The sequence below is a fragment of the Sminthopsis crassicaudata genome, chromosome 6, assembly GCF_048593235.1.
Source record: "Sminthopsis crassicaudata isolate SCR6 chromosome 6, ASM4859323v1, whole genome shotgun sequence".
NCBI lineage: Eukaryota > Metazoa > Chordata > Mammalia > Dasyuromorphia > Dasyuridae > Sminthopsis > Sminthopsis crassicaudata.
The window spans coordinates 214,406,032-214,420,357 of record NC_133622.1 but is presented as its reverse complement, the minus strand read 5'-3'; the positions used below and the strand labels follow the sequence as shown (position 1 = coordinate 214,420,357).

At 37.3% G+C, this 14,326-nt stretch overlaps 1 protein-coding gene across 1 annotated transcript in view; it reads right to left on the bottom strand.

Moving 5' to 3' along the window:
- LUZP2 (leucine zipper protein 2) overlaps positions 1-13,858 on the bottom strand; it is a 721,061-nt gene extending 707,203 nt beyond the window's left edge. The window contains 1 exon segment of the mRNA XM_074272647.1: positions 13,590-13,858. Coding sequence (XP_074128748.1) covers positions 13,590-13,651 — 62 coding nt within the window. The 5' untranslated portion in view covers positions 13,652-13,858.
- Between the last annotated feature and the right edge of the window lie 468 nt (positions 13,859-14,326).

The following is a 14,326-nucleotide window of genomic DNA, read 5'->3' as shown; positions in this document are numbered from 1 at the left end:
TGACGACTGTTCATGCTACAACTTTTTGGAGCTACAGGTGAGAACTGGGTGAAAGGTGGGCATGGAAAGTGGATGAGCAGCCCTGAAAAGGGTGCAGCAAGCCTGCACACTAGAGTTCCTAGTCCATGGGAAAGTTTTCATGAGATTTTCCTATTCAGGAGTCTTTTAAAACATATTTTGGCAAAGCCTAGGGTCTGCTTTATTAAAAAGGAGAGAGAGAGAGAGAGAGAGACAGAGAGAGACAGAGAGAGAGAGAGAGAGAGAGAGAGAGAGAGAGAGAGAGAGAGAGAGAGAGAGAGAGAGAGGAGTACTGTTTCATGTCTAGATGAAAGGAATATCATATTGGGTTCTTGGTGAGCACCTCCAATTACCACAAATATCCCACATCAAACACAGTAAGACATAATAATCTCAAGGTAGAAAAATAATTGAAGTTCAAAAGATATTTTTTCCCTAAAACATAACTCTATCAATAAATAAAAGCATATAGGCTGTTTCCTACCTCTTAAGAATTGATTATTAACTTTTGAAGATAGAATAATCTACAATACCTAACAGCATCCCATAAGAGCATATGCCAACATATATTGGCAACATGGGCAGTGGAAAAAAAAAAAAAAACACTCAACTTGGAGTCAAGCGACTCAGACTTACCAGGGGTTTACTTACGCTTAAATCACTAAGGCTCTTTGAGCTCTGTTTCTTCACCTGTAAAATTATTGAATATAATTTTTTCACTTTGTGCTTCTTAATGGTTAGAGTGAGTGAAATGCTTTCAGTAATATTTACATGAGCTTTTGGTTAAGTCCAGAATTTCAACTTAGACATTAGTTATTGATAAATTTTTTTCATTTTTCCCATTTTCTTTCTTGCATGTATGTTTTACTACAAATGGTTCTCAGTGAGATTGTGAAGCAGCTGAAGTGTCCCAAGTGGAACATAATATAGGCCTGTAGCACCAGAATAAGATGTATTATAAAAACTCAAAATCTTCTTTGACTGCAAATGTGTACACTCAATCATACGTTGGACAATTCTAAAGAACAATTTTGCTTTCTACATATAAATGCATCTGGCAAGATCAGTCTACAATCAGCATAGCCCTTCACATGGTTTTCACAATAAATATTAAACATAACAATCAATTAATAAACCAGAAGAAATATTAACTCCAAATTAATTTTAATCCATTGCTACACATAAAAACCAGAGGTTATTTATAGACCTATTCCTTGACAACTGGCAAATTCCCTATTTGTGGAGATACCACACCATGACAACTCAGAGTCATTTTTATAGGTCAACACATACAAAGCATTACACAATCTACCCACCACTTTTTCAAAGAAAAATTCCACTAATGTCTAAAATGTACACAGAATATTAACTTCAAGTCTAATGGAAAGGTCAATTTGAAGTCTGAGACATAATGTAAAGAAAAATAGCTCAAATGGTGGGTCCAAATACTGCCTCTGTTATTTACTCTCTGTGTGACCTTGAATAAAACATTTAACACCAATGTTAAAATATCTGGCACTTATTTTTCAAGTTTATTTGGTTTTGTTTTTAGGACCTTTAATAATGGATAAGTCAATCACTACCTCTCAAGGCACATGCTCTTGTACAACTCCCATTTTCAGAATTTTTTTCTTTCTACCACCCCACTCCTAGATCAAACCTACATTTGCCTCTTTGTCACAATCACCCAGTTACTGGTTCTGCCCTAAAGGGCCGAGTGACCCAAGATTAATCATTCCTCTACATGAGAAATTATATGATGTTATGATATTACAAATGCCCATGTGATAGATCAAGTACACTATCTGTTGATGGTGGTTAAAGAAAAAAAAAGCTAGCACCTTAAATTAAATTTAATAATAATATCAATAACAGCAGAGTTTCCAAAGTATGTAAGTTTTGCAAAGCATATAACATACATGAAATTCTTTGATCTTCACAACGATGCTAGGTGCCTGATTCTTTCCTTATCCCCATTTTTATATTAAGTGAGTTGAGACACACAGACATTAAATTTGCCAAAATCATGCAACCAAAAACTTGTGAGGAGAATTTTATATTTTGGTCACCCTGATTCCCATCCCACCACTGTAATCTCTACAAATCTGTATTCAGTCATGTCCAATTCTTTGACACTCCATTTGGGGTTTTCTAGGCAAAGATACTAGAGCAGTTTCCCATTTCTTTCTCCAGATCATTTTATAAATGAGAAAACTGAGGAAAATGGGATTAAGTGATTTGCCAAGGGTCACATAGCTAGAAAATATCTGATTTGAACTCAGGAAGATGAGTATTCCTGACTTCAGGCCTGTCACTATCCACTGTGCTATCTAATTGCTTATTTCTCCATAAATAATGTGAAGAAATCCATCTCTCCACCGAAAGGTGTCCCAGTACTCACAGCAATGAAAATCAACACAAGTCTTTTAGGGGAGAACTAAATAAATTTTCCCATGCAGCAATCCTATTGCTATTTAACATAAGGATCAGTTACAAGAAGACTGTGGTCGAATGGTTTCAACTGGACACTTAGTTTTCAGAATGTTTGGCATAAGAGATTTACCTACAAAAACTGTTCATTTACTCTAAAAACCTTTTAGTTCACTAATCAAGATTTATTCCTTGTTAATTTTAAGTAATTTACATGTTTTGTGGACATTTTTTTGCTTCTATTTTTTGCCAAGCTACCACTGTTCAACATTTCTTTCCTCTCTACAGATGCTATTCATAAAAAGGATTGTTTTCAAGTGTTTCCACTCCCCTCTGTCTCCTCCCAAAAAAGGAATTAGGTGATAGACTGAATTTTCTCTTTCCTAGGCATATTTTCCTTTTCATTGAAGATTGAATGCCACAAAGGATATCTATCAAAATTTTAGAGAAATTAATCTCTAGTGGTAAAATTTCAATCAATCAATATTAGGAAGAGATTCTTAGTTAGGAAAGGGAAATGTAAACAACAAGAGGAAATCTTCCATCAAAGCATAAGATTGATCCTGATCATGTATATTTATTCCCTTCCCCTCTTTTCACTTTTTCTGTCTTTGTCAAACCTTTCTTTACTACTTTCAGGGTCAGCCAGCTGAATTATATCCAAAAATTTGAGTCCCCCTGCCAGCTCCTGGACAAGACCATTTGAAGATTTCATTCAATGATAATTTATTTCTGGGGGGCATTTACATATAGTGGAAGCAATTACATCATATAATCTCCATTATTGGCTTTGGTGGATAGAAGGAAGGCAGTCTCAAATTCTAGGACATGTCCTTTTCAAGCACTAAACATAACTCTGGACTCTTACAAATTTTTATTAAAGCTTTTTTATTTTCAAAAAATATGCATGGACAATTTTCCAACATTAACTCTTGCAAAACCTTCTGTTCCAATTTCACCCCTTCCTCCCTCCCCAGAGGGCAAGTAATCCAATATGTTTGTTAAACAGGATAAAAATATATGTGAAATCCGAAATATGCATACATATTTATACAATAATCTTGCAGCACAAGAAAAATCAAATCAAAAAGGGAAAAAATGAGAAAGAAAATAAAATGCAAGCAAACAACAACAAAAAGAGTGAAAATACTATGTTGTGATCCACACTCACTTCCCACAGTCCTCTCTCTGGGTATAGATGGCTCTCTTCCTTACAAAATCATCGGACTGTCCTGAATCATGTCATTGTTAAGAAGAGCCACGTTCATCAGGATTGTTGCTATGAACAATGATCTAGTTCTGCTCATTTCACTCAGGATCAGTTTATGTAAGTCTCTACAGGTCTCTCGAAAATCATCCTGCTGATCATTTCTTACAGAACAATAATATTCCATAACATTTACATACCATAACTTATTCAGCCTTTCTCCAACTGATGGCCATCCTCAGTTTCCCGTTTCTGGCCACTACAAAGAGGGCTTCCACAAATATTCTTGCACATACAGGTCCCTTTCCCTCCTTTAAGATCTCTTTGGGATTAAGCCCAGTGGAGACACTGCTGGATCAAAGGGTATGCACAGTTTGATAGCCCTTTGGGCACAGTTCCAAATTTCTCTCCAGAATGGGTGGATCAGTTCATAACTCCACCAACAATGTATTAATTGGACTCTTAAATTCAATAAACATTCTAAGTTCATGGAATACAGTATTTTGAATATTTACTTATGTATCCACAGAATTTAGGGACTTGAAAAGGATTTTACAATTTATCTAATACACTAGGCATTTGACTATTCCCAATGACATCTGGATGAGTCAAGTGAAATTGATCATGATTGACAGGGTTGGGAATAGAACTCACATGTCTTGACTTCCAAAACATTGTATTTTCCGGCATGTCATTCATGAAACATGGATAGATGGGTGAAATAGTTTGTAGACTTATAGATTTGGAGTCACGGAGAACCAAGTTCAAATCCGGCCTCAGAAATTTACTATTTCTATGACATACAGCAAGTCACTTGACCATTTTCAACACCAGTTTCTTCGTCATAAAATCGGAGATAATAGTAGAGTCAACTCCCAGGGAGGTTATAAACACATGATGAAAAAATGTCATCAAGAACTTTTCAAACCTTAGCATGCTATATAAATGATAGCTATCATTATTGGTATTTTATCAATTCTTATACGCCTGGTCTATTTTGTCAGCATAGAGAACTTCCTTAAGAAACAGAAATGGCAGGACTATCACTAAGTTTTCAAATGTAATTTCAGCTGTGTTTTATTGTATTTTGATTTATTGTGTTAAATATGTCCCATTAATCTGGTTCAGGCAGCACTGGGGAGTTTGTGGACTATCTATTTGATACCTCTGATGTAGAAGATAAATCTTGGCAGTAGCCTAAGGCACTTAGATGTTAGTGACACAGTGGTGAAAAGGGTACAATCCAAATACTCCTAACTTCTAATCCAGTTCTTTATCTACTATGCTATGATATCTCAAACACTACCTGGCATCTTTTTTTCCATTTTAAAAATAGCAACAGGAAAACATATGCACAATTATATTTTAAGGTAAAAGAAACCTTCATTTTTTTTTTTTTTTTTTCAGTAAGCTCCTCTTTATGACTGGCAGGGGTTCATCTCAACTATATAAACTTTAATTTCAGATGTACAAGTCAAATCTTACTCTGTTAGAGATTTATCTAGAATCAACCACAGGGTGAATTTAATACTCACAGATAATCCCCAAATATTTCACTTGAATATTGTTAATGGGAACCACCTGAAATCTGGAATTAAAATTTTAAAATGCCAAAATTTTCAACTGCCAATTCATTTCAAAGCTGAGAAATCTCTTAAGTTCTTGAGGATCATAAACCTGGAAACATCCTTAGAATCCACATAAGTCATCCCATTAATTTTAGGGATGGAGTACAGAGGATCAAAAAAGAAGAGAACAGCAATGTGACAAAAAGCAAATTAATCATCACAGAGCTAAGCTTGGACTCAGGTCTCTACATTCCAAGATCAGTATTTTTAGCACTATTTCCTTGATTATGTCAGATTAGTAATATTCCTATTTGAAATGGACTCCTAATATTTTCAAATAACCATTTCAATCAATTATCAAACAATAAATATTTATTAAGTATATGAATAGGACTACTGTAAGCAAAATGGATTACCAATTCAAAAGGATGACATTCTCTGCTATCAATCACTACATTTGACTGCTAAAGGGGAAGGAGATCTGGTATTTTTTAGGGTTTATGAAATATGTGAAGAGATATCCATTCTAAAAGGCAGAAAAGAAGAGGAAAAGCATTCCAGGTTTATGTGACATTCTGTCCAAAGACAAGTTGGCAGGAGATGAAATATTTTTGCATAACAAACAGGAAGTAAAGCAGATTGTCTCAAGCATACAGGGTAGGAAGGGAAATCAACAAGTCAATTCAGCAGGTCTTTATTAAGCATTGATAACAAGCTAAACCCAGTGCAAAATACTGAAAAGACAAATATAAGCAAAAATCCCTGCCATAAAGGGAATTACATTCAAATGGGTAAATACAACACACAAAAGGAAATTTAAAACAGGTGAAAGAAAGAAGAGAAAAAAATATGTAATTCGTTTTAAAAGACAGACTGGAAGCCCATTATTACAGATAACATGTTTAATGTTTAATTTATATTTATTCATTTTTATTTTATCTTCACAGCAATAGTGAGCTAGCGAAGCTTCTTGAGTAGAGAAGTAACATGTTCAGAAATGAGCTTTAGGCATATCACTTTGACAGCTTGAGAAGGAGAGAGGCTGGAGACAAGAAGATGAATTAAGTAGATTTTTCAATAGTTTAATTGAGAAGTTTATATGGGCTCAGACTAGAAAGGTTCTGGTGTGAGGAGAGAGATGAAGAAGACAGAGAAAGAGAAGGAGAAAGAGAAAGAGAAAGAAAAAGAAGGAGAAATACAAAGAAAGAGAAGGAGAAGGAGGAGAAGGAGAAGGAGGAGAAAGAGAAGGAGGAGGAGAAAGAGAAGGAGAAGGAGGAGGAGAAAGAGAAGGAGAAGGAGAAAGAGAGAAAAAGGAGGAGAAATAGGAGAAAGAGAAGGAGGAGGAGGAGAAGGAGGAGGAGAAAGAGAAGGAGAAGGAGGAGGAGAGGAGAAAGGAGAAGGAGGAGGAGAAGGAGGAGGAGAAAGAGAAGGAGAAGGAGAAAGAGAAAGAAAAAGAAGGAGGAGAAAGAAAGAGAAAGAGGAGAAGGAGGAGAAGGAGAAGGAGGAGAAAGAGAAGGAGGAGGAGAAAGAGAAGGAGAAGGAGGAGGAGAAAGAGAAGGAGAAGGAGAAAGAGAAAGAAAAAGAAGGAGAAATACAAAGAAAGAGAAGGAGAGGAGAAAGGAAGAGAGGAGAAAGAGAAGGAAGGAGACAGAGAAGGAGGAGGAGGAGAAGGAGGAGACAGAGAAGGAGGAGGAGGAGAAGGAGGAGACAGAGAAGGAGGAGATAGAGAAGGAGACAGAGGTGGAAGAGGAGGAGGAAGAGAAGATGATACTAGATACTAGAAGAGCAGCCAGTGGCTAAGTGAGAGTTAACAGAAGGCAATGACTGCTGGTACACTAATCTGGGTGACTGCAAAGAAGAGTGAGTACTTGAACAAATACAAGAAAGTTCATTGATAAGTGGGAAAGATTTAGGATAATAAATGGTGAGCTCTGTCTTAGAAAAGTTGGGACATCCAGATGGCTACATCCAGGAGATCGATATACTAATGGCTCAAATGATAGACTCATTAGAAGAATAGACTGAGCATTTATTAAACATTATTTGCCAGGCACTGTGTAAGTGCTAAGAAATGCAAATCTAAGTAAGATGACTCCTGATCTCAAGAAGCTTACATGCTAATGGGGGAAGAAACACACAGAAGAAAAATAAAAAGTTAGAGATGGGAATAGGGATTACCCATATGAAGGAAACATTCAATAAGTATTTAGGGAGTCATGGGGTTAGGTATAAGCATGATTGGATGTGTGTACTTTCTTAAGTGGAGGATCAGGGATAAATTAACCAATCAGAGATGGAGACTCAGCAGGCAGTTAATGATTCCAGTAAATAGATATCTAAATTTGGGAGTGATAAGCATAGTGGTGATCATTAAACACACAGAAACTGATTAGCTTACCAAGTAAGAATAGAAGCAAAAGAGAAGGAGAATAGTAGTTTTTAGCTCAGATTGCCGAGATAAATCAACACATTGGGAATCCATGGATGACTGAGAATATTAAGACATACTGAAAAAGAGCCAGGAGAGATCTGTGGCATAAACACCTAGGGGGAGAATATCCAGAAGAAGATGGCTAGCAATTAGAAAGAAGCCAAGAACAATGACACTTGGAAAAAGGCTATTTGACTTCAAAATAAAGAGGAAATCAGTCACCTTGAAGAAGGCAGCAATTCAGTCAAGAGGTAGGGATGGAAGTCAAATTGGGCAGGAATTAGAACCAAGAAGGAAGTGATAAATTGGAGTTGAACAGCATTTTCTTGGAGTTTGGCTGTGAAAAGAAGAAAGATGTAGAACAATAGTTTGAAGAGATGATGGTATTTAAAGGAAAATAATTTTTGCGTGTTTTTTTAAAGGCTAGAAAATATCTAGTCATGTTTAGGGACAGCAGGGTAGAAGTCAGGATACTGGGAGAGTTTAAATATTGTGGAGATACTGGAAGGATCTTTTTAATAGATTCTTACTCAATATAACTGACATTTTGTTGGGATATAACTAAATAAATTACTTGTACCAACTTCACAGAAATCAAGCTCAATTTTTTTCTTTAGAAAAAATGCCTATTTAAAAACATGAATGATAATAATATATTGATATTAATTAGAAATATAAAATATAATTAATATGTTGAAATTAAAATATAATGTATTTTTGGATTACAAAAAAAAATGTACAGACCAAATAGATTACATTTATCTCTATGTGTGGTGTACTTATTATTATTTTTTTAAAAATAACTCCTAGATGACAAAAGGTCATTTGTAGACTACTCTGAGATTCACAAAGTCTTTAGAACTTTGAGAAGCATTAGGACAAATGCAATTGTTTTCATTTTTGAGAAGAAAAAAATGAGGTTCAGAGAAAGCAAAGTACTTGATTATATTAATGTTAATTAGTAATATAATTAATATATCAATATTAAAATGTAGTAATAAATTTCAGAGCCACTGAAACTATTTAGACAACATCAGTTGCATTTATCTTTATGTATGGTGTACTCATTTTGTTTTTAAAAAAATGGCATCTCGATGATAAAAGGTTATTTTTAAACCATTTTGAGATTCACCAAGCCTTTAAACAAGCTAATAGATCAAATGCTATTATTTTTTGTTTTCTAGAAGAGAAAATCAAAGGTCAGAGAAAGTATGGTACTTGCTCAATGTTGTATAGACACTAAGTGCTAGAGCTGAGATAGGAATCTAGGCGTACTTTCTCCAAGTCTAGGACTCTTCCATTCCCCAATGACTACTGTAAGTGATGCTGTACTATTTGACCTTTCAAACTTACATATTGACTTGCAACTGCAGACAGAAGAACCAAGTAAATAGTAACCAAGGGTATTGGATGTGTGTACAGCACATCTTAAAAATAGATGCCAAAAAAAACAAGTGGTGTGTTTGCTAAAGATTCACAGACCCTAATGAGACCTCCAAGGTGACACTTAGTGGGAGATCTATCAGAGGCCATCTGCCTTAGGGCCTTTCTTGATGCAGAATAATTTAAAGATAGTCAACCTTCACTCCTCCCCACTCCCCCAACAAAGTAGAATGTAGTCTCCCTTAGCAAGTCATTAAAAGGGGAACTTAAAGAGAGCAGGAGCTGAACCACAGCCAAAAATCAAAACTAAGTGAAAGATAGGGAGGAGAGAAAGAAAGAGGGATGGATGGACAGAGGTACTGAGTGACATAGACAAAGAGAGAGAACGTGGCAGAGGCAGAGACAGAGAAAAGAAAAGGGAGAAAGAAAAAGAGACCGAAAGAAACAGAGATAGAGCAGAGAAAGAGAAAGAGATTCAGAAAGGCACAGATAGGAGACAAACAGATAAATACACACAGAGAGAAAGAGGTGGGAAGAGAGACAGAGACAGAGAGAGAGAGAGAGAGGAAGAGAGAGAGAGAGAGACAGAGAGAGAGAGAGAGAGAGAGAGAGAGAGAGAGAGAGAGAGAGAGAGAGAGACAGAGACAGAGAGAGAGAGAGAGAGAGAGAGAGAGAGAGAGAGAGAGAGAGAGAGAGAGAGACACAGAGAGACAGAGACAGAGACACAGAGAGACAGAGAGACATATAGACACACAGAGAGACAGAGAGGGTCAGACAAAGAGAGAGATAGAGAAAGAGATAGAAAGACAGTGAAACACAGAAATACGGAGAGGGAGAGAGAGACAGAAAAAAAGAGAGACAGAGACAGAGATGACATGGTGAGAACAAGGGGTAGGTACAGAGAGACCAAAACAGAAAAGCAGAAAAACAGATGGACAGAGCAGTAGAGACAAAGAAATGGAAGAGTAGACAGGCAGAGACACAGCACAGAAAAATAGCAAGAGCCAGAGAGTCAGTCAGAGAAAGAAAGTTTACGAAACTATGGAATAAGCCTCCTGTAGCACTGGGAACTTTTCCCACTAATGACAGCTCAAGACTATGTGATCCAGCTATGAGCTTCACTACCTCATATATGGAGTTAGATACCAATTGCTCTTCAATAGTTATAGAATATTTCTCTACAATAATGTCATTAGTGCATTCAGTCACTCTCCATGCCTTGGCTATTAAATTCCCAAAGAGAAGTTTAGATGTTTTTACTATCCTGTTATTGGATCCTAGACTAATGAGATGTTGCATTAGCCCCATTATTTATTGCGATTCAGCTGCATTTTGTTAATTTTATAGCCCAGCACCAGACCTGACAAGCTGGTTGTCAACAAATTAAGCCATGTTCTTCATTGCCATGGGGCTTTCTATTAAAAGAGCAAACTCTTGACAATATAGACTAGAAAAGAAAAGAAAAAAAAAAAAAAAAACCTTCTCTGTAGGACTAGAAAGAAAACTTTCAAGAGAGTAAATGAAACTATTTCTTAGAATAAAAGTGGGAAATACTCCCGGTGTTATTTGTTTTCCAGAACCAAGAGAGAAACTGAAAAAGGTAGAGGGGTAGGGGCAGGGACATATAAAAAGAAACCTTTGACTTTTTATGAAAACTGTAACAATAATAATGACAACTAATATTTTTTTTAAAAATAGTACTTAATTTTTCAGCAAGTATACAATTTCCTTTTAACATGCACATGTGCATTTTAGAACTTTATAACTATTAGAAATGACAGTTGTTAAGTTTTGCCAGCTTGTGTACATAGTAAGTAGTGATGAAAATAAACTTCCGACTAAGACTCTCCTCTCTACAGTCCCAACATTTAAAGAAGTTGACCAAAAGAAGACAACATCAGCTACTGATGCAAGGGAGAAAAAGTACTGTCTTACTAATCAGATCAGGTCTGTTCAAATAGTTCAGGGTAGATGTTTTCTTCCAAGGATATCTTGAGGTAGAAAACTTTCTCCCATTTACTTGTGTGAGAGACAGAATTTGTGTCCTTTGCATTGAATGTAAATGAAGAACTCTTATTTCCTAAAACACATGCCCTTAAAGACAACAGCATACACAGAAACCATACATTTCCAAGAATGCTTAAATATCTCTGAAAGGATAGTCTCCTGTTTGAGGTGATTAAAACATAATTGTTTCCTACTGTACAATGACATTTAAAGCATGATTTTAATTTTCCAAAAGGCAACATGTGCAAAATTATGAGGTACTTCAACTAGCCAATAAAATCAGTGACTCTAATGTGTAATAGCATCCTTCTTAGATTTGCCACAGCTTCCAGATATTTCTCCTGCAGCCCCCAGACTCACTATCTCAAATATGTCTAATTTGACATTCTGGAAAGGTTTTTCAGAATTGATGGAGAACAGAAGTCAAATTCTTGGGATCAAACATATATAGAAGTTTCATTTCCAAAGTGATCCAAGAAGGATTTTATGCTCTAGTTTCTCTTCTAATGAAAAGAATGATGCTCTTTTCTAATATTAAATACTTTATCCTTTAAAAAGTCATTATCATTTTTCAAAAAAGAGAATAGCCAGTGGTACTAATTTTCTGTATCCTATGAACCAATAGTTAAAATAGAAATTAATGCTTTCTGACATGCTTAAATTATGTTTTTTTAAAAGGGAAAACTTTAGAAGCAGAAGGAGGAAGAGAGAGAGGTTTTTTTTTTTGTTGTTGTTGTTGTTTTTTTGGGTTTTTTTTTTGGTTGACTGTCTGATATCATTGCAAAGCTGTACAAATGAGTTTAAATGACCATATCAGATTTAAGATAGTCAATGGCAAGAACTTGAAGAAATACCCAGTTTAAGCACTACTTTTCTTTAGAGGGCTCTTTCAGTAATAATGAAATGACAATACAAAGGCTCAGAATGAATGGCAGGAGGCATCAAAGAAGAATCCAGAGATTCACCATTGCTACAGTACTGTCTAAAGCTGAATCATAATATTAAAAGAGTCTAATTAGAAGAGGGACCCAGCAAGTTTAATACTTGGGATTTCTCTTCTCTTTCTTAACCATGGTTTTCTTCTGCTGCTGAAGCTTCCAAGATATCATCAAAAAAGGGAACTCAGACTCCTGTGAAAGAAAATCCCAACCTACTTTTTTAAAAATGGGATATTAAATGAATAGTTTAGAAAAAAGTAATTCATATATACATATAGTATTATATACTATGTATAATATATACATACACACACATATATATGTCTCTCTCTCTCCATATATATATATATATATATATATATATATATATATATATACATATATATGTATATATATATATGTACATATATGTGTATATTTAAAGAGGTTCAGAAGCCAGAACCAAAGGGTGGGGATTTAGTTTTGTATCTTCCTGCTTCACCATTTGAGAAAACAAAGAGCCAATCAATATGTTTGAGAACCTAACAGTGGGGAATCACAACATTTATCTCTACCAACAATATTTCAAACTTCCACTAAAAATAGCTGCTCTGTGCTCAGGTTCAATGCCTTGTCTAGGACCAATGAGAATGCAGTGTCACCTAATTGTATCTGACTGCATGTTGCACCAGCAGGGCCAGTGAGTGTTGAGGGAGCTGAGCTGCTTCTAACTTTTAATCACCTCGTGTGTCATTTAATTAGCTCCGATTTCACTTGGATTTTAGGAAACTGCCCAGGTGTCCTCCCCATGTCTTCTCGCCCCAGGTTTAAATAAGAGCATGGAGGATTCCAGTTTCCCAGGAACTTTCTTATCTTGGCAGAGGTTCACCAGCCACATCTGGCCCAACACACCTTAATATGGACTTCTTGTCCTATGGGAGAGCTGATTCTGTTAACACACTGATACTATCAGGACACCGTATGCTCTGTGTGTCTCTAGAGTGTTTGATTCTAACCTTTTAGCTGGTCCTCCCATGTATGATTAACTGGCAGTTAGCTACTCACTTACTCTTATGAGACTGGTGATATTTTCTTTTGTCCTCTGAGCGCTGTCTCTGCACTTTTGACACTTTCTCCCCAGGGCTGACCTAACTGGGTAAGGGCTACGGTCTCCCTAAAGTGTTGGGGCAACTGTAATGGCCAAAATGACTCTCCCAACTTAGGAGGTGGGGAGGGGGGTGGACATGGAAGGAATTCTTCCCAACTTAGGAAATGGGGAGGGAGGTGGACATGGAAGGAATTCTTCCCAACTTAAGAGGTGGGGAGGGAGGTGGACATGGAGGGAATTCTTCCCAATTTAGGAGGTGGGGAGGGAGGTGGACATGGAGGGAATTCTTCCCAACTTAGGAGGTGGGGAGGGAGGTGGACATGGAAGAAATTCTTCCCAACTTAGGAGGTGGGAAAGGAGATGGACATGGAGGGAATTCTTCCCAACTTAGGAGGTGGGGAGGGAGGTGGACATGGAAGGAATTTTTTTTTTCTTTTGACCCTCATAGACAGCCTCCTTCCTAACAGGACAAACAGTATTCCAGGCAGCGCAAGAGGGAATCAAATCTCTTTTTACTCACCTGGTGCTGAAGACCAGCGCTGGCAAGAGAGGAAACAAGTAGATTGCGGTGATGAATTTCATCCTGTATCTTACGTTCTTCCTTCTTTCTCTTTCTCCCTGTCCCTTCTTCTGGCCGCTTCTGGGCTCTCTGAGGCGCTCTCGCTCTCTCCCTCCCTTTCTCTCTTCCTGATTGTGTGATTTGCAAAGCCTGGCTCCCGAAAGGAGGCAATCCCCTTCCACGAAGGATTCCCGATCTCGAAAGCAGCCAGGCAGACGGACCTACAGACTGCCTAAGGAAGCGAGCTTCGAATGGGGGGCTGAGCTCCGAGGAGTGATGTCACAGGCAACGAGGCTGCCTCTGCAAGCCTCCTGTCGAATAGTCTGCCAGCCTCCAGCAAAGCGGCCACTCTATTGATGTCCTGGAGGATTTGTTATTACTAGCAGTTTAAGCGGCGACCAGGGAGATGGAGCGCCAGGACCATGGGCAGCACCTGGCACGGAGGTCCCGAGCCCGCAACTCTGCTCAGAGCATTGCTCCGGCTCATTCAATCAGCATCACTTGGCAGAAGGTGAGCTGAGCTCCACGGAGGAGGAGGAGAAGGAGGAGGAGGAAGGAGTAGGCGCTGGTTAAAGTAACAGACCGCTTTCAAGCAGCCCATTGAAACCGCCTGGACATGGGCTGGGGCTTTGGAGTTAGGATTTCCAACGCTATTCTCAGGAGAAATCAAAGAGATGAGGCTTGTGGGAAATATCAGC